The sequence below is a fragment of the Pelmatolapia mariae genome, linkage group LG15, assembly GCF_036321145.2.
Source record: "Pelmatolapia mariae isolate MD_Pm_ZW linkage group LG15, Pm_UMD_F_2, whole genome shotgun sequence".
NCBI classification, from domain to species: Eukaryota; Metazoa; Chordata; class Actinopteri; order Cichliformes; family Cichlidae; genus Pelmatolapia; species Pelmatolapia mariae.
In genome coordinates, this window is record NC_086240.1 from 26,015,893 (window position 1) to 26,037,192 (window position 21,300).

General features: G+C 38.1%; 1 protein-coding gene across 1 annotated transcript in view; it reads right to left on the reverse strand.

The window, feature by feature from the left end:
• cd109 (CD109 molecule) overlaps positions 1 to 18,258 on the reverse strand; it is a 73,056-nt gene extending 54,798 nt beyond the window's left edge. The window contains exons 1-22 of the mRNA XM_063494684.1: positions 18,188 to 18,258; positions 17,576 to 17,742; positions 17,468 to 17,496; positions 16,596 to 16,832; positions 16,124 to 16,249; positions 15,249 to 15,288; positions 14,799 to 14,880; positions 14,628 to 14,721; positions 14,072 to 14,204; positions 12,439 to 12,548; positions 12,061 to 12,330; positions 10,816 to 10,917; positions 10,322 to 10,384; positions 9,926 to 10,099; positions 8,905 to 9,057; positions 7,182 to 7,271; positions 6,655 to 6,724; positions 6,455 to 6,572; positions 4,427 to 4,544; positions 4,162 to 4,275; positions 3,053 to 3,271; positions 2,372 to 2,513 (exon numbers count right to left, since the gene is read on the reverse strand). Coding sequence (XP_063350754.1) covers positions 2,372 to 2,513; positions 3,053 to 3,271; positions 4,162 to 4,275; positions 4,427 to 4,544; positions 6,455 to 6,572; positions 6,655 to 6,724; positions 7,182 to 7,271; positions 8,905 to 9,057; positions 9,926 to 10,099; positions 10,322 to 10,384; positions 10,816 to 10,917; positions 12,061 to 12,330; positions 12,439 to 12,548; positions 14,072 to 14,204; positions 14,628 to 14,721; positions 14,799 to 14,880; positions 15,249 to 15,288; positions 16,124 to 16,249; positions 16,596 to 16,832; positions 17,468 to 17,496; positions 17,576 to 17,742; positions 18,188 to 18,258 — 2,722 coding nt within the window. The remainder of the gene's footprint in view (positions 1 to 2,371; positions 2,514 to 3,052; positions 3,272 to 4,161; positions 4,276 to 4,426; positions 4,545 to 6,454; positions 6,573 to 6,654; positions 6,725 to 7,181; positions 7,272 to 8,904; positions 9,058 to 9,925; positions 10,100 to 10,321; positions 10,385 to 10,815; positions 10,918 to 12,060; positions 12,331 to 12,438; positions 12,549 to 14,071; positions 14,205 to 14,627; positions 14,722 to 14,798; positions 14,881 to 15,248; positions 15,289 to 16,123; positions 16,250 to 16,595; positions 16,833 to 17,467; positions 17,497 to 17,575; positions 17,743 to 18,187) is intronic.
• Positions 18,259 to 21,300: the final 3,042 nt, after the last annotated feature.

Genomic DNA, 21,300 nt, shown 5'->3' on the forward strand with positions numbered 1-21,300 from the left:
CAGATGTCCAGGGATTCGATGGATCCTGCTAGGACGGGGACTTCGTGCATCATCCTGATCTCTGGAGGCAGCCATGTCATGCAAGTGCAGCGGATCCGGCTCGAAGGACCACTTTGTACAGAATGGTGTACGTCAGTTTAATGCTGGGGAGTGCTGCAATAGTAACTATCCTCGGTCAGAGGAGAGGCTGACATCCAGGGATTAGATTGCCACAGGTGGAGTTTATTGGCGGTCAGATGGATGGTACAGGGAGGTATGGCATACAGTAGGAGGATGTGGAGGGGTGATATGGTGTGGTTTCTATGATTAAGAACAGGGCATAGGAAACAGAACAATAATAGAACAGGCATGAATACAGATCACAGATTAAGAAAACTGGTAACAAATCCCTCCACCACAAATCAGTCTGATATCACTTACGGTTTCACATTTACCGAGGCACTACCCAAAAGGCGCCACAAGAGGGCACTCCAACACAAGAGACGACCCACTTATGATGATGCACCTAGTAAACAGTCAGCCCCCTACTTAGCCACTACGTAATGCAGCGCTGTTACAGTGTACAAATTCACATCAATTGGCAGGTGGACCAGACAAAGCAGGAACAAGCCCAAAACAATCAAATAACTGGGCTGTCATAGCTATCGCTAACTAGCACATATGCTAACGGCCACTAAACCCAATACACACAAGTAGCAGGGTAAACTTCTTGAGCATGGAACATTAACTCACTTTTAATTGACGCACACCATCCCCAACAAATACAGGATGGGCTATTTGCTTCCCTTCCCAGCAGCTCTCTCCTCAATCGCCAGCCCAGGAACGAACGAACACCATCCAGCTCCGAAATCCCATGAATCCCATCACTGCCCAGAGGCTGCTGGGTAATGTAGTTCACCCTAACACAGGCTTTTCTACAGTTGTGTTGCACTTTATTCTGTGTTTTTATGGAATAAAAACATTGAGATGATGAACCATTTGAATATCTTTTTTGGGGGGGTACATTTTACCTTATATGAATAGGTAATGTTTATCAACTGATAATAATTAAATTTTATTACTAATTATCAGGTATTACCAACTAGCAAATGAGATAATTTTACCTAATTTCAATGAGTAAGTAGCTGTTGAATGTATACATAAATATGGGGTAAATTTTACCCAATTTAATTAAGTATTTCATAGCTTTCATTGAAGCTGTTTTATACACAATATATTGAACTAAATCTACCACAAAAAAGTCTATGCAAATTGTTACCTCAGATTTATTGGGTAAATTCTATAGATGACTTCTTACAGTGTACTTTGGAACAGTGGCGTTAATTAATATTAATATTAAAATTACCACAGTCAGCTTACCCTGGAGGGAGCATTTAACAAAAAAAATTTTTTTTAAATTTTATGTATGTATAGGTGTGGGGTAAATTTTGAAGTAAGTGTTTTTTACTTAGGGATCAGTAAAAGGTTTTAGATGTTATCTCTGTACATGCTGTAAAGGCTGCAAAGGAAATTGGTGCCTCTTACCTGATCAGAATCAACGGATTTATTTTTTTTTTACATGAACAATAGCATATTAAATGAGGATATTTTACCTTGATTCTATTCTATTCTGTAAGCTCAAGTGCCTGAGCTTACAGGCCCTTGAAGTAAACTATTGAGGGTTGGAGTTTTATGCATTTTTAATTCAAATTTTTTCAGCATTTTTAATCTCTTAGAAAATCATATCTCCAGGAGATATCCACGTGACAATTTTAGGGCTGAATATTTTATTTAAACTCTGTTAAAAACTGCAAAAACCAACATATGCAAATTTAAACTTATTCCAAGATTGACAATCTAAATCATAATAACAATAATCTGCAGTAATTTAATATTTATGAGGAAGAAGAACAAAAACAATCACTGGTACCCTGGATGCTTAGTCTGTTTTTTGATAACTTACTGGAAGAACCCTTTAAAAAAGTAAAGAAATGGGGAAATTTTAAAAGGGCATATCACCACGATATGGGTGAAGTGGTGATTGCTCCACTGTTTTTGTCATCTTCTAAATTTCAGTCAAAAAGGCACCTCCATAGTTTTGTAAGTTCAGGATAGTACTTTCTTACGATAATACACTACGCTCTATCTAGGTACTTCCCTCACCTGATGAAAAGCCGTCTGAAATAAACCGTTTCTTGCTAAGTCCTACACGTGACAAAGGACATCTGTGGAATATTTCCAAACTTTCCAAAGTTTGTGTGTGAAAACAACTTCAGTAAACCTTATTTTTAGGAATTATTGTCTTCTGTTTTGTTGTTTACCATGAATCAGCCTGCAATCTCAGGTGATCTGGATCTGTTACTCAGGGTTTCTCCCTGGTGTGTTTACATACCGACAGCCATCACTGAAGCTCTCTCGCTGCCCTCTACAACATCTGGTGGGAAGGTAAACGTAACGTCTCTAGACAGGCTCATCCCTGATGGTGAAAGCTCAAGCAGCAGGGAGGTGGAGAATGACTGTTCGAGACCTTCGGCCTTCAGGATGAATGGACATGCAAAAGATAACAAACAAAAATGGTGAGTAAGAAATGGGAAAGGCAGAGCTGTGAAACCAGGTCAACATTTCTTTAGTTACAGTGGAGTAGATGGCAAGGATTGGTCACGTTAGCAGAGTTCCCTGCCTGTTTGTGCTTTAGATGGCTGACAGGCACTTTACAAACAGGATATGACATGTTCAACTTCCACTGTCACGATTCCACAAGTTATTTTGTTTTCTGTTAAAACCTGGAAAATGCTCCTTCTCAGTAAAAGCTAATAGAGAGGTTCGGTGTCCCTCAGGCCTGAATCACACAGGCCTAGAGACCAATCAGTAACCCCATAACAAGATGTAGTCAAACTAAAGACTAACAATGTAGTAGTCTTATAACAGGCTTGATTATAACAGAAGTTCATATTCTGATAATAAATTCTAAGCATGGGAGTTAAAGTTCTACAAAAATAACAAATAAATGTATTTTTAAGCCAAATTGATTATTTGAACTATTTTGGGACTGTGGGAATTTTTCAGTGCGCACCTTAACTATCACCGCTGTGTTGACAAAGTCGGACACTGCATCCGAGTTGGCTTTCACAGAGATGGGGATCTCCCCGAGGACCAGCGGCCTGATGGGGACGAGAACGGTGGCTCCACTTTCACTCTTCACAAACACCCGATGAACACCGGGCGTGGAGAGCTGCTCGTTGTCTGGGAAGACGAACTCGAAGGTCTCACTCTGTACAACAGTGACGGTGACCTAACGACAAAGGCACAGAGTGATCACATTTAACATGACACAAAGGGAGTTGGAGGAAACCAAAGAGGCCTGTTCTTTCATGAAGGGTTTAAAGAACGTATCAACTCCTCAGTGCAGAGTTTCAGAAATACTGATGCCACCTTAGATTATGGCAACCTGACACGTAGAGAACCCCCAATATGCATTGGTTAAACAGAATTTTGCATTTAAAAAGACGCAGATATGTGTGGGAAAGGTCACATTTTAAGTGTTCTCAACACTCTCAGTTCAAAGAAAACAAAGAAACTCACCACTGATACTAGCAAACCTCAGCAGTTACAATCTATTTGCCACCAAGATCCTGGATACTGAACTGAAAAGCAGCCACTCTTCTATTATACTGTCTGCTTATGGTTCCTCTAGGTGGCGACATCTTACAAAAATCTAACTCTGCTGTATTGTGATTTAATAACATAACATATTTCATATTTACAAAATGAAATAAAAGTTATCATGGTCAAAACTTTAAAAAAGAAAGCACACACTCTTAAAATAACAACCGATAAAATAAATAAAAACAATAAAGAATTTTCGAAAGGTTAAAAGCTGCCTAACTATTAAAGAAAAGGTTTTCTCTTAAAGTATATTTTGAGGAGTAATTCTTTGATGTCCATATTTATATTCCTATATATAAAATATAGGACATTCTTTAGACCATACATTTGAACATTTTTTATTTTTATACATGTACTTTTCTTTTTTCTAATTTATTCGTTTAATTTTATTTTTGGCAGTCTCCATAATAAAGCTAATTTAACACCGTACCAAGGGTTAAAAAGGTAATTTGTCTAATGCTGGCAGACTCGTATATTAATGTACAATAGCCCGTGTCTGAGGAGAAGCAGATTCACCGTCTGGTCCTCTTGGAGGTAGTTGAACAGAATGATCTCCAGCAGCAGCTCCTCTCCCCGGATGATGAAGGCCGGAAGATTTAAGGACAGGAAGAAATTCTGGAACACTGTCAGCTGCAGGAAGGTTGCAAAGAAAACGTGGTTACAAGAGATGCTAATGCTAACAGCTACTGCTCAGATTAATAAGCCAAAAAGCCATGCTGTGAATAAATCTAATAATACAGGGTTAAAAATAAAAATGAATTAAATATATAAACCTTAATACCTCTGCTGGTTGCTCTACAATTCCCAGTCCCAGATTCTCAGACATCACAAAGGCGGTGGCAGTCCAGGTTGTGATGCTGTCCGGTACAGTTAGCGCTATTTCCTTTGTGTTTGAATTACTGCAACAAACGGCCACAAAAAAAGAACTTTAAATTTTAAAAAACTGCATCTGACCCAACGGTTTCTGAAGAATCATACCGTGCAGGTCATCAGCTTTGTTACAAACAGGATGTTTGTTTACTGACTTAAAATGTTAGGTGTTGGAGGTGCGTTGTCTTTTGTCTTTGCAGGTTGGAGAAGGTGGTTAGTTGGAGAAGAAAGTTCTGAAAAACTTAAATCCTGACATTTATCTATAGGATCTCTGGCTGTTTGTGGCTTAACCTTCTTTGTGTTGTTTGAGCCTTTGTTTTGCACCACAGATTACTCAGCGTTAGCTTCGTAGTATCTTTTATCATTTCATAAGTATGAATGTATGTATGGGACATCATCTCCTAAGGTAAAATGCCAAGGTAACAGCAAAAATAACACCCACTCACATCCTGGGCCATTTAACCTCAGTAAATCGCATGATAGAGTGAGGCTAGGATTCACAATGGGTTCACCCGAAACCTTGGCTGATTGTGACTGTGGTGTGAATATGGCACGGCGGGACCACAGATCGTAATTATGATCCATTTATTTACATCTCATCACACCACAATACACACCGACCCATGACTCCCCATGTTTTAATTCGGTGGGCTTGATTAAGGATGCAGGTGCAGGTGCGTCCACCCTCCCTGCACGGCACCGCAGACCACGTCCCACCACAGTGAGCCAAAACCGTTTTCACACCTTGGCTTGTGTGATTAGGTAGAGGATCAATAGGGGGTCCAAGACCCTCTTGGGGACACTCCCATAGGGTTTAAAATCTGGGACTCTCCACCAATTACTCTTGGAACTGAATAACTTCTTGGATTAGAGGTGAAGCATCTTCAAGAAAACTTAAAGACGTCCAGATGCTTTTCTTTCCAAACTCCTTAGACCACAATGACCTGGATGAATGAGAACCTTCACAGACAACAAAAGTAGAGGCTTTTCCCAACCTATAAACATGTTTATTTCTGCTGTTAACTTTGGGGTCTGTGGATTTATTGGACATTAGAGGAACTGCATTTCTTGACAGCCTCTTGGCCTCACTTCTGCTAAGTGGACTGATTGAATTCAACATCTCCACCTGTTTTACTCCTGCTATTGTCATGGTCCCTGTGCCTGTTCGGCTGACTCAGAATGGCTACAAGTGTTTTTGTGTATTTTGTCCCTTCTCGCTCCTCTCTCGCGCCCTGCACTCTAACAGGGCGGAGTTCATTGTGACTCCCGCCCATGGCTCCCGCACCTACAAACAATCATCTGATCAACACTCTCACGGGCTCACTACTCAAGGCAGCCGCTGGGAATGCCTCGTTGCTGGATTTATTGTGTAACCCTCGTCAATGTTTCCTGTAGTCATCAGCTTTCTTCAAGTATCTCTTTGAAGTGCTATTCTAATACCAATCTCCTCTTTTCATGCCAGACTCTGCATGCCCCGCCCGAGGACCTGCTGCTGATCTGTTGTGAGTGTGGTGTGTTGGTGCGGTGTGAGCGCGAAGAGGAATCCCCGGGAGGAGAAGTCCTGTGTGTGAATTACCTGTGTGTTTTCCCCTCACTGCCCTCGTGACCCCTGGAGATCCCAAATCCCTTTCCTTCACCTGTACATAATGGCACTCGGTGTGAAGAAAATAAACTGCCTTTATATTGCCTTGATACTGCCTTTTGCAGTATTTTAAATGCAACTGTCTCAAAAATAATGTGACCTGTGTTGTTATATCAACTGTTCAAGAAAATTGTGCTTTGTGTGTGTGAAATTCTGGTGTCTGTGTGCTGCAGCCTTACAGTTTATATAAAGTTTGAAAACTTTTGTTTAAACTCTATTTTTCAATATGTAGAGTAAAGGTCACATGAAACAGCAGGAGGCAACTGTTCCTACAGTCTGACACTGTAGGACACCAACCTCGTGTTGGTGTCCATCCAGATCCAGGTCTCTGGAAAGTACCATCGCACACGTTGTTCCTTTTGTTGCTCTCCACGTAAATCCTCTGTTGCAGTAGTGTAAAACATTACCTCCCCTGCTGTTTAAAAAAAAAAAGGATCAGTCACATTAGCATTACAGATCCACAATGATTAAAATGTTTGATACTGTTTAACACTTACGGAAGTCATTCATTATTTGATACGTTGCAGCTTTCAAACTGGCATCAGTGAAAACCACAAGATCACATGACTGTACAAAAAACAAACAGAACTATCATTACATATTATTAATTTTTAAATAAACTGAAGACTGTCCATCTTCCCTCAGTGAAAAAGAGGAAAACCAAACCAAAACTCTATGTTATGAGTTATAAGTAATTACAGAAATATTAAACATGCCCAAATATTAAAATTATGGCTTCAGTGTAGGTATAAGTGAGTTAAAAGCTCAGGCGCCGACTGTTCTGAACACTCAGGTTCACAGTTATTTCTACTCTTGGATCTGTTTGATATTATATCTGTAAATATGAGTATCTAGGGCACACAATGACCACAGAAGGCCCTCCCATGTCAAAGCCTGTTATAAGATAAATAAGGATTATTTTGTGACTCAAACAAAGCTTCTTGATTTAAAGAATAAAAATTTGGAGTTGGTCCTTGATTAATCACTAAATAAACAGATGTGATGTCTCTCTGTGGAGGCTAACCTTGAAAACAGAGTGTGGATCCCCCATTTTTGGCATTTCATTGTTGCCGTCAGCCATGGAATCGCCAAACTCCTTCATCTGCTTCATCACCTGAAAATAACACCAGCAATATCAGAGCTGCCACTGCTACACCCCATAAAACAAAACAAAGCAAACTGGGACAGAAACAAGCTCTTATTGTTTAAAACCAGCTAACATGTCTAATAAAAAAGTTCAGCCTTGTTAAACTGATACTTGGGTGGGGAGGCAGGTTTGTTTTCCCAGGTGAACATGAAAGGGATCATATACCAGGAAGCATATGAATATAAAAGGCAGAGAACATTTAGCTGGAAAACAATAAACTAGAGAGGACCCCAAGGAGATATGGAAGCTTCTAGTATTCACAGGTTACACTGTTGTAAACAATTAAGCATGTTATATGATTAACAACAGTCAGTACAAATGAAAAACAGATGAGTCAAGGCTCCAAGTTCGATCTTTCAGATTAAGGGTCAGATTGAAGTCACAGCAAGCTGCCTCACATGCTGATATTTAATTATTAACATTTTAAGAAACCAATAATTGTTTTAGTTCGAGAAGCTGAATTACTTTTATACAAACTATCCTATCATGTACAAGGAAAACATCTCATCTTCTTCACATATCTCTTAACCTATTCACTTTACTTTAAAAACATTTTTTATAGGATTCAATGCAGTCCTCTGAACAATACTCAGTAAACCCTGATTGCCTCCATAGGAATTAGGAGGATAAGGAACAGCCAACGTGCTGATAATCAAATGTACTTGATTGAGTTGCCATCAGTTCATCAGTCATCAATTGTGAGCACCTCTGTAAAAGAAGACGTTTTAGCAGCTTGCTGGGTATGTGTCAACACAATGCCAAAGTTATCCCAGGAGTGCACATCCCAGTAAATTCCTTCCAAGGTCAGACTGTGCAATGCTCACAGAAACTGCAAGATATCCAAGAGCTACATCTGAGACTCTGCAAGCCTCGATTAGCAAGTTAAATGCAAAAGTTCATGACAGCGCACTTAGAAAAATACTGAACAACTATGGGCTGTTTGGAAGGGCTGCCAGGAGAAATCGTTTTCTCTTTAAATAGAAAATGCCGGTACAGCTTAGGTTTGCAAAGGTGCATCTGAACAAACCACAAGACTTCAATGTCTTTTGGATAGATGAGACCCAAGTGGAGATTTTTTGGTCAAAATACAAAGCACATTTGGGGAAAACCAAACGCAGAATATAAGCACAAACGACTCATAACAACTGTCAGCACAGTGGTGGAGGGTTAATGGTTTGGACTTGTTTTGTAGTCACAGGACCAGGCGCCTGTGACCTGAACTCCTCTGTATGCTAACCAATTCTAGAGTCAAATTTCAGGCCATCAGTCTGACAGCTAAAGTTTGGCACAAACTGGGTCACAAAACAGGAGAATGGTCCCAAGCAAAGCAGCAACAACAGAATGGCTGAAAAAGAAAAGAATCAAAGTGTTGCAATGGGCCAATTAACATCCAGACCTCAACCTAATTGCAATGCTGTGGTGGGACCTTAGGAGAGCTGTGCATAAATGAATACCTGCAAAATTTTGATTAAATGAGGCAACATTGTAAAGTAGAACTGAATCAAGCTATTTAATAGTGAGGTAAACGTAGTTTTACTGTCAAAACTTTTCTTTTCACATGAATGTATACATACAGTTCTTATCTTAACATTTTACATACCGTCTCCGTGGTGATGTCATTGTCTGATCCCGCCCAGTGCGTCGCCTTGTCAACCACCAGGATCCCGACTACTGAGTTGGGCTCCAGTACACTCACATTCAGGGTCACATTCTCAGCTGGCCTCTTTACAGCACTGCTCCAACTAAGCGACACCTGCCAATCACAGGTTGATTAGTCACAAATTTGCAAAAGTACTATTTGACTTTCCTTATTTCCTGTTATATATGTCCTGCTCTAATGGTGGATGTTCATATTAAACATGGACAAAAATTTTAAACCATAATGTAAAAACAAGTCATCTCTGTGAGCAAAAATGTGAGATTTCAAAATTCAGAGGTTTGGGGGGGATTTTTTCAACTCTTTGATGTGTATGACATCAGTGAAAAATAATGTGCCAAATGTGGTCATCTTAGGCACAAACGTCCTTCCTACTAATTAGACAAAGTCAGCCTGAAAAGCTAAAAGCAAGACCAGTTTAAGAAAAAAAAAGATTATTTTGAACTTTAATAAAGTCCAGGAATAAGTTAGTTAGGATAGTTAGGATAGATAATCACAGGATGTTCAGAGACACACACTAGCATTATGGCACAGGCTAGTAGAAGATATAAACCTCAAGAAATGGACTCCAGAGCAAGAGGTCACCAGTTCATGTTACCTTTGCAGGTTGTTGTCTTTTCATGAGCTTTTAGGCTTTTTCACAAAATACAATATTTTGCTTGTTTTTCTAATTGCTAGAAAGTCAAAGAAGGACACCAGGCAGAGGACAAACGTATTTCTCCAACACTAACACAACTTTCATTCAAGTATTCTTTTCTTCTTTTTTCTTTTTTTTTAACTAAGACTAGATATTGAGAAAACATGACGGTTACTCACTGCTGAAATGTTTGCTGGGAAATTATTATCATGTAACTTGGATTGTTTTTTCTTCACCGTTTTTTCCGACTTCATAACCTCATATTCACACAATTCAAGAGACAAATTAGATTATTTTTAAAGAAAAAAATGAACAATGAAAAATCACCTGGTTTTGTAAAAACTGGCTGATTGGCAGCTGGATTGCATCATTGATGACCTCTCCGCTGGGGTGCACACAGTAAACGATGATGCAGGCCAGAGGAGCCCAGGAGACTTCTGGGACCAGAGTGAGATCAGCAGAGCCTTTCCCAGCAGAAATCACCTGACCTCTTGACTTCACCTTTACACACAAGATACAGAGGGAAGGTCTTATAGGAAGCTGGAAGCATACATTCTTCTTTCTTTGCTTACAGCAATAAACGGAATACTTAAAACTTCTGGTTTGTCACCACTACCGGAAAACAAACAACTTTCGACAATTGGAAATGTGCTTTATTTAAATATTAATCAAATTAACTACAAATTAGACAAAGTTTAATAATATTTGATGCTTTTTTCATACCAGGTAGTGAACCTCATTCAGTGGAAAATTACTTTCAATGTGCAGCAGAAAGGGCGAACCAACCTGAAAGAAGGTCAAATGGTTACGTCATGTATGAGTAGAAATGTTCTACAACCACAGTCAGTAATTGGCTGTAAATGTGTTTTTTGAAGGTGTACACTGGAAAAGTCATTCTAGAAGCCTCACCATCTTGACACAAGCAGTCACTTAGAAGCATTAACTAACTTAACTTTAATTTGAATCATAGGCAGAACATAAAGACTGAATGTTTATAATTACTAAGCAAATGTAAATAAAACAAATAGTTATAAAGAAAACTTTTTCTAAGTGCACAGTACAGTGCATGTGATTGAGGTGTGTTTACATATGTCACCTAAAGGACATCTAAGGTAACCATAGACTATTTTGGCATATTACCTCTCATTAAATGCAGCATGTTTACAATGCTGACACAAAGGTAATTTTAATTAGTTCCTTGTATTCTTCAGCTTTACCTCAGGAGGTGTGAAGGGTTTCTGAATCTGCAGGTAGCTCTCACTGGGGGATGTGTAGCTTCGCTGTATATATAGATTGCTATGGCTGTCCTCAAAAGAAGCCTGAGAAGAAAAAGAGATACTAAAGATTTTAAATGTAATTTGAAATCATGATCATGCTTTTGGGTTTAATTTCTGTTTTAGTTAACACCGTAAATATTTTTCATATTCATTTATTTATCTATTCAAGTGTAATTACTTTTGTACGTGATTTTCTTGTCAGGTGTGGATTTTTCACAGTAGATTACTTTATTCTTGCCTGTAGCCATTAGCACTCTCCACCTAGCAACTACAGAATAAAATAAGCCTTTAGCTTTTTAGGTACAATATGTGAGTTGTAAAATCCTGCTGCTAAATAAAAATACATTTAAGCAAATAAATGATAATATCACAAAAAAACCCACACAAGATAAACAATATTAAACAAACGTGTTGTGCTTTTTCTTGTTAGATATTAAATATGATAAAATCATTTTTTCATTATACAGTTACCTTTAAAATTTTGTTTTGTGTTATGAACATAGTTAATGCCAAATAAATCTAAACAGTTTTAAAATCACATAATTCATTTGATATTCAGAATTATCATAACACCCTGATATAATAAAGACATATATTCCAAACTTGTCATAAGTTATACTTAGCCTATTTTCTAAATTAAACTTAAAATTGAAATTAAATCATCTTTCAGTTGGCCCCTGAATTGGTAAACACATAATTTTGTCCCTCCTCTATGCAGATGAGACACCATTTTATATTTCAGCGTAGTGCAATATGTCCTAAGACTTTAATGCATTTTGCCATTTCTTTCGATATAAATACATAATATTGAAAAAATATCAGCAGATGTCAATGATCTATCTACAGAGTATATTTGTTCAATTTAATGTTGACCAGTACATTTGAAATCATATGTTTAGCTGTGCAGTGACTCATTTGTTAATTAAAATTTAAATATTAAATTGAAAGTTAATTGAAAGTACTAATTCTGTGTTTTCTTTCCAAAATTGGATCCTAAATTAAGAAATAAGCTGTGTCTGAAAGGAAAGGCTAAACAGATAAAGTAAAATAATAATAATTTTCGAGATTTCTTAACAGAACTAAAGGCCTTGTTACTTAATCCCACAACCAGACATTTTAAAGTCAAATTTTGAAATAATCTGTCTTATAATATTTAGACAATGAGGGTATTATTGTATAACTTACATCAATACTGAGCATGTCTGTTTCACTCCTGATTTCAATGCTGAAAGGTATGAGTCCATCTGCAGGGACAGGAAACTTCATTTCTTTAGGTAGCATCTCCTTTGGACTTTCTGAAGTTCCTGAACTGTTCGATGTTTTAGGCTCCGTGTCTATCACCGTGTCTCCGATCCAACCCCAAAATCTTTGCTTTTGCTGAATCGCTGAAACTTCAACAAACTTTTGGCGATCCTCCAGTGACAGTGGCTGATTGTTGTATGTAGATATTTTCAGCTACAAAATTAGAAAAAAAAATAGCATAATTTTTTTTACATTAACACTGGAATATCTGTTCTCTGTACAGCTCAGACTCTGCATTTCACTTAAATGCTGCCTTCTTACCCTGGCACTGAAGGTTAAAGAGGGCCTCAATAATTTGTGATATTCTTCAAAGGAGACTTTATATCTGGTTTTTGACAAACCTACTGTTGCCGTACTGTTATATGTAATGCCTGAAAAATGAGACGTAGTCACAGGAGTCAGCAATACAAACAAGAACAAAAGCTGGTTAGATTCCAAAAAATAATGTAGACTATCTCCCTGACTTTGTAATTAAAAAAAAAAAACTATAGCAGTTTAAAGTCCCACGGTAGAGAGCAAATGCAATGCATCTGAAAAAAAAATACTCACAACGCTTCAGTTGTTTCCCATTTTGTCATGTTATAGCCTTATTTTAAAATAGATTAAATTCTTTTTTTCACCTTTGTCATTATGAGTACACACAACACCACATAATGACAAAGTGAAAGAAGTTTGCTTAAAATTCTGGCAAATTTATCGTATGTCATAATATTCAAAACGTGTAATGGTCCCATTAACACTCTGCATCACATAGCTGTGAGTGCATGTCGGGCCAACCAAGCCACAAAGTCCTAGAGATTGTCTGTAGACCTCTAAAATTGTAAATAGGCACAATCTGGGGTAGGGTACAGAAAAAAAGTACTGAAGGTCCGAATGAGCACACCGACCCGACCCCCCCCCCCCCCCCCCCCCATCCAACTTGTGAGGTTCTGTAAAGAAGAATGGGAGAAACTGCCCAAAAATAGGTGAGCCAAGCATGTGGCACCATAGCCAAAAAGACTCAGTCCACTTCAACAAAGTATTGAGCAAAGGCTATGAATGTGATTTGATATTTTTTGTCTTTATTTTTAATAAATTTTGCGGAAGTTTTCAAGCAAATGTTTTTACTTTATCATTACGGGATATTCTGTGTAGAATTTGGGGGAGACAAAAATGATGTTTTAATTTCCAATTTGGTAATTAAGTTGAAATTGTCATCATCATTAAATATTTTACATTCCAACTAATTTCTGGAAAACTCTGCACACCTGAGTTAATGTCAGGAGCATGAAGGGAAAAAAACTTTGTAGAGAAATATATAATATAGCCTCCACACACTGTCCCTCTTTGCTCCGTACCTGACGAAGGTCGCACAGACCGAATGTTGTAACTGAATACAAATAATGGTAAGTGAGACAGTGTGCAGAGGTTATAGTATATATTTCTCTACAATATCTCAGCTAATAAAATGAGAATTTAATCTTAACTGTCCTGTATCTTGCCAATAATTAAACATCAAAATAGTAGGAGAAGTAGGAGATAGTCCGGTGTTTTTATTTGAATTACACCTCAAGGTTTCAGGAGGCCGCAGAAGATCTCATTTTTCGCTGTAATTTTGTCTCTGTTTTGTTATGAATGTGTTTTCTTCAGAACTCATTCAAAATAAGAACATGGATTAAATAATGTAATACACACTGATTTCACAAAAATATGAGCTTGGACACTGCCTGGAATAAAACTCTACGCCTGGAAATGCTGAAGCTCAGAAGTTAGAAGTACTTAAAACAATATATGAAATACATGCATACATAACATAACAAAAAGTAAAGAAATAAGAAGTAAATTGTCACTTCTGATCTGTACAACCAATCTTTTGGTATTTCAAGTTAACATTTATAAATAAAATCTGAATTACCTGTGAGGTATTCAGTCACATGAGCCACAACTGTTACATCCTCAGCGTTTCCCTCATAGTACATCATTTTGGAATCATTTCTCATTTGGAAATAATCAGGAGCATCAAATGTGAACCTTTCAGTACCATCAATCTGATGAAAAGGAACACTGTTAATGTGTTAAATCTATGATGGTTAAGTTTAAATAAACTGTATATTCTCAAATGTTGTAATCAGGACAGGAGTTCTTCAGTCAAAAATGATTTAATCAATATAGAGAGAAGGTAATTAGTAATCTTAAGCTTTGATATATTACAACTATCATGCATGTTGTATTATTAGTTTACGAGACAGTATAAATTTATGTTTATACTACATTTAGAGATATTTTTCACTGTTCAGAAAACTTAATATTTATAAAAAATGTAATTAAAAAATGCTTTCAGTCTGTAATTTTATTTTAATAGTTTAAATAAAGGAAATAAACAAATTCAGATAGTGGGAGAGCCTATAATGATAACTGTACAGCTGAATATTAAAGGAATAATTACACACTGATTCCACTGACATACGAACCTCTCTGTCCTCATAGTAAAACTCGACAGTACCGTGAAAGCGATAAATGAACGTCATATTCAGGTGTCCCTGAACGGGCTTCCCGTAAGTGTACCTGTGGATGGAAAGATCATAAATAATCCTGAGGAGCAACTTCGTTCACACACAAACTGGATCAAACCCAAGTCTCACTTTGCTGTGACGGAGCCCTCCAGAGGGTCCTCACGGTAAATGACACCCGGAGCATCGATCAAAACCTCAAACTTTGGCAGCACTGCAACCAAAAGACACATACACATTTTGGATATTCATATCTTGTGGGGACATCTAATTGACATAATTCTTTCCCGAGCTGCTTACCCTAATGAAATATGAATGCCTAACCCTAACCCAATTGTAACCCTGTTACTAAAACCACATTTTGAGTCTCAAAAATGCCTTCAAACTTGTGGGGACCAGGAGTTTGTGTCCCCATAAGGACTGTTGGTCCCCACAAGTATAGTAAACTTCCTATTTTTGGTCCCCACAAAGATATGAATACACGCTCACACACAGAGAGAGAGAGAGAGAATGAATATGTGTTTTTATTCTTCAAAAGGAGGAAGCTGTACATGTAATGCTGGGTAGAGAAAACATCCATACCATATTGAGCCACAGTGAAGTACTTCACACTGGAAATGTCCTGCAACACACAGAGGAGCTTTATAACATCACCTCTCTTTGTTCTTTTTATAAGGAAAATCTATTCCTTCATTCTTTCACTCAGTCTGACTTTAACTGGTGTGTATAAATGTTACAGCCACATGGAGGCGCCAGAGGTCTCCTTCACATTCACAGCACGAGTTGTGAGTTACTGAAACTTGAGATAGTTGTTTATATGAAAGGGACTCTTGCCAGTGCTGCTATTTATCCGTTTGATTGTTCCGATGGAAGCTGCCCTGTTACGGAGTTATCCACTGCAGAGGGGTCTGATTTCCCTCGTCATTAAACACACAAGATCAAATACATTTAAAAAAAAATGCAGAAGTGATTTCTCTGACCAGAAATCATGCACAAATATCGAATAAAAATATCCAAGTACCAAAAAGTATTTACATTTTGTACTTTTGCTTGTCTCCAAAACAAAGGGTTAGGGTCACCAGTGATGAGAAGGTTAGTATAAATCAAAACTACAAGTAAATCAGGTATGAGCAACACTGACATACTCTTTGAAGCAAAGATGAATAAGTTAAAGGAAATGATTCCATATGTTTTTTTAAATGTCTTAATACATCTTGTTAGGGTATCAGCCTTATATTTTAATGCAAACCTGGAGATGTGGAGGTGAGACATTTTTCATACTGTGCATTATTTATAGGTTTCCTGTCAAACAGATTAGTGCCACTGACCGCATGAAATTCTTTGCACAAAAGATCTGACTTTGGCTGAAGCAGTCAGTGGTCAGGTGGATTAGATTGAATTATCAGAGGCCTGTCCAGCTTAATACCCTGCAGATGTTCACCTGCTAAAGGACTTACTTTGACTGTAGCGATGATGGTCCACTGACCCAGAGGAGGGTTTTCGGACAGCTGAAACTCTTTGGACACAATGCCAAGGACGCTGTCTGCAGCCAGCCACTGCCTGAGCAGGTTTCCCCTCGGATCCTGGACCAGGAAAAAACGTGATGTTTAGAGGGTTTTCTGAACTTCAGTTTGTGCTTTGAAAAACGTCCAGCAAGGTTAGAGGCAAGTGACTGATTTAGCCACCAATGCTGACAAATGCTAGTGAATGCTAGTGCAAAGAAGAAAGTTCATGGCTGGAAATTAATTAATTAAAATGATGCTGATATGAATATGAAGTATGTGTAACAGAATTAACTCCTCATCCAATCAACTAGACGCAGAAGTTGTCTAAGTAAAACTCCCCTGAGATCTTTTAAAAATAGTCTCTGATCTTGCCCTCTTGTCCTCTCTTTCTTCCATGCTTTTGGTACAATAACCTCATTTTTACCCTGATGATGATGTCCACGGGGCCGATTAAAGGCTTCCCATCAGAGTGAATGGAAACAACTCTGATCTTCACCGTCTGCCCAGGTGAGTACATTACTTTGTCTGTTTGAATGAATGTGGCGATATCTTCGAGTTCCAAGTAGAGCTTTGTGGAGCTGGAGAAAACCTGGACTTCTCCTCTGTGACCTTTGACCTCCAGTATGTAGGCCTCCCAGTGATTGGGCTCGCTGTCAATAATCTGCAAGAATTCAACATGGAAGGAAATTCATCAACACTTAAATGACAAACATTCACATTATCATCTTAACAAACTTAATGTGACATACAGAAAAAGCAGGTTTTGAAAACGCTCAAAGTTTAAAGTTCAAAGTTTCTCGGGTGTAATCTGAACCTTGGAGGACTGAGAGCTCGCCTGTGGTCCAGATGAGAGAATTAGCCAAAATCTGCTCAACATCCATTTGAATTTTACCTGATGGTATCTGTTTGTGCTCTAAAGAATCAGAGTTACTCAACTCCTCGCAGACCTGCTCTCAAAACAGAAAACTTGTCTTTGTTCTGGGCTCTGGACTTTTACCAGGAAGTTGCTTTTAGGGGCCACAAGGGGGCATCCAAACCCACAATTTCAGCTATGTTTTTAAAGCTGAACTGTAAAATATCCTGTTTTTAAAAAGTAGTCCAAAGTGTTATTGTTTATTTTCTAATGATTGTGTGTCATATTTAAAAAGAGATAAGGCACTTATTAGCATACTGGGACATAGTAAACAAGTACAGTAAGTGCAAACAAAAAATAAAACTGACTTGAATTGTAGAAAGCTCAGACTGACTTTACAAAGACTGACCTTTGTATTTGTTACAGAGGAATTTCTTACTTACAGGCGGCAAAGTCAGCAGTGTGGTTGAACCTTTAGAAAGAGAATTCCACAGTGAGGTTAGAGCTATAATTAATTAATTGTAAATTAATTGTTGGTGGCAGATGCTTACCCCCTTCAACTTTAACAGATTTTGAGGCCATTGTTAGGTTTCCACGAACAATGTGAGCAGATACAGTGACCGGTGAAGGGATCAGGATGGTGACTGATATAGATGTTGGGATTCCATGTTGGAGGGCTTTGGGAGCGAGGAGCAGGTAGGAGGGCTGAGGGTGGGGGCTGAGGAAAAAAACCCATAATGAATAAATATATTTATTTACACCCAAAAAAAAACATCATTAAGAATAACAAGTTGGTGTAGAAAACCTGAAAGGGCGAATGGAAACAGAAACCTTCCCCACTGTGAACATTTATTATTTTATTGGAACTAATTTATTATAAAAACATGTACTTACATTAGTTTAAATCTATATCTTTTAATTAACTTGTGCAAAAATGACTTTAAGGCAATAAAACATGTTTGTAAAAATAATGAACAATCAGCTTAGATTCAATGAATTTTTAACACCACTCCTGCAGTTTTGAACTGACTATTTATTTCCTAAAATTTAGGAAAATGTATTTAAAAACTGTAGATACACAGATGAGCAGAAGAGGAAAAACACTCATGAAGAAGCAGTTTAAACTGTCCAGGTGAGTCCTGTAGGTCAGCCTGTGTGCTTACCTGTTTGTGGTTTTCTGGGCGGTGGTGAGAACGATGAGGCTGAAAATTCCCCACACCTGGAGACGCTCCATTTGTATCAATGAAATTCACTCCAGAGAGCTTCTCTCAGTACTGAAAGTAGGTAATATCAGTTTTGGCCTTCATACCTGCAGACAGTAACCACACCCACCTCCTACTTCTCATCATCATCATCATCATCATCATCATCCGATATCACCTGAAGAATTGAACCAGGATCAGTTTACCTAAATCCCACTGGGAGGCTTTTATTTCTTGTGCTCTGATTCAGGTCATAATGAGAGTAGAAACACATAAACAGGCAAATATTTACAGCAACAGTAGTACAGCATACCGCTCCTGTATATCTATTATTGTATCACCAGGGGCGTGTAGTATCAGAACAGAGTCAACCCAAGACCAATGATTGGACAAGTAGTTCACTTTACTACAGTTGTACCTGGAGGAAGGATTGTCGTCTCCTCTCCAGGAAAAACTGGCAGAACTGAGCATCAGGTTTTACATTCTGGGAACCAGACCTGTAAGTGATCACAAAGTTAAAGCAGGTGAAGAAGAGAGCCCACCTGGTTTGTCTAGTGTTCAGTCGTTTGGTGGCTTTGAGTTGAGCGAGGTTTATGTTTTTGTTTCTGACCAAATTATTAATGGATCCTCGGCTCCCTCAAGCCAGCGTTTCTGCTCTTTGAGCTCCAGTTTCACAGCCAACAGCTCCCAGTCCCTGATGCCAGTGTTGCATTTAGCTGGGGAGAGACATGAGAAGCAGGCAAAAGGATACATTTGCTCTCCTTTGTACTGAGATTAACTTGTGAAAATTTTAACCACGTGAAAAAAAATTACTCATAACCATCTCACAGACATAACATTATGTACGGCAACTTTCATTACCATTTTTTTTACTCTTTTTCTCCAACTGATCCGGGTTAAGTTCAGTAATAACTTCTTACAGTAATAAGTCCTACCATTAATTAATTCAGACCTTCCCAAAGTGTGGGTGGGCCCCACACTTTGGCCCCACACTTTCTAACATTAGAATCTAAAAATGTGTCTCATATAGTGTTATTTTGGTACTTCACACGTCACACAGTTTCAATACAAACAACTCCTTATATGTCAGTAGCTTCCTCTTTTTCTGTCTAGCTTCCTCTATTTATTAATATGCTTGTACAGCTGCACACGGACTTCCTGTTTTTCAGTCTGGCTGAGCACTTAGTTTGTGAGTCAAAAGTGGCCTTGGTTTACAAGCCTTCATTACTAAAATACATAAAACAATATAATCAGCAAATAAGCATTAAGAATATATATTTATTTCTTAACAGTTCCCCCTTTTCATTTCTCTCCTGAGAAATGATCTAATTCCTTATTTATCCCTTTAAGTTTACTTGCATGTGAAAATAATAGCTAAAGTATAACAAAACAAATCATGCTGAAAAATAAAACCTTCCCATTGCCCTAGCATTTAGGTCAACCGTCCCCTCAACGGGTTGTATGTTTTCAATGTTCCCTTATTACTTCTGGTTGGTTCCGATCAGTCTTGGGCTTCGTGGATTCTCGCCAACCCCTGTGGTCGCTGTGGTCCTGAAATCGCCTGTAAAAAATAAACAAAACGCCTCTCTCTGCTACACCTCTGCTACACCTGTTCATCAATTGTTCGTTCAGTTATTCAAAGTTAGTTCAGACTATCACGTTCGGGACTCTCTAATCAAAAGGATTAGCCTAATTATTATTTATGTGTGTATAAGCGTGTTTGCATTTACCCCTCCGTACTCTAAGCCATTCCTACAATATATCAGTTCAGACAGTCACGCTGAACGAAGCTTTTGACCTCCACATGACTGAGTAGCAACTCCTATGAGCACGATTGCAATGTGTGTATGAAAATGATTATAAACGTTTATTCTACTGAAAGAGATCAAAGGGAAGTCAGACATGTTCAATCAATTAAGCTTAAGCATATAAGCAATTACCAATGCGTGAGTTTTACCATAACCAAATTATCAACCATCCAAAAAGTCATAAAATGGTCATAAAACCCCTTATTTCAAATTAAACCTGAAATTCCCCCTTTTGACACCTCTTGTGTGTCACAAACTGAAAATACTTCACCAGCTCTTAGGAAATTAAAAGAAAAAGGTTAGTCAAATTATTTCTCAAAGCACCTCAGCGATCCTCCTCTCGGGTATATTTGCTCCGGGCCTGCAAACCTGTGTTTAAGGAATAAAATCAATTTAATCACCATGTCAAATCTTTTGCACTCCTGGGTCCATCCAGAGCCTGCATCCTTGGAACTTCCTAAAAACAAAACCTGTGTGTTAACCTGAACTTCACATTTCATACTCAGTTTTCCCCGCTGTCCTTCTTTCACTGTGATCCAATCTGTGCTATAAGAAACAAAACTTAAAACAGAACATTTATCAGTCATGTGCTTCATGCAAAATTTCCCGTATTTTAATTTCACAGTGATCCTCTGAGTGTCATGGTACTTCTTTTAATTTGACTTTATCAGAGCTAACCAAAATGAATTTGCTTTCCTTACTTTGCTCCTGTTTTCCTCCAGTGCCAGCTAGTATCACATACCCTTCCCAATTGTACTCTTTTCAATAATTTACTGTTTTAAAGGGAAAAACCCTCGGTCCCTTGGATCAGTGTTTGTTATCCCCTACCTGTATTTTCAATGTAAGAACTCTACTAATCCCCTATATAATTCCTAAATTTTGCTTTGGTTCTAACTGTTTTCCTCTATAAAAATTTAATTAACTTCTACAGTGGCCTGCTTTGGTTAATAGTAACATGAGTTATATCAAAAATTTTCTCCCCTTTAGCATTTGGCATTTTCCCAACAATATAATGTAATAGCATCATCTAAACCCAGTCAATAAAACAGAATTTTCTTAAAGCAAACATCAGCAACCCAAAATTAGCAGCCAAAAGATTAAGTCTGCAGCTCCACACTCATGTGAAACTACACTCTTCCCCTCTGGTCTCTCTTCTCCTCCTGCTCCTGCCAAAACCAAAACAAAGCAAAGCAAAGCATTCACCCTTCTCTTCCCGACTTGGTTAATTGTTTATCAACATTTACTAATCCTAACCTTGGTCCAGTC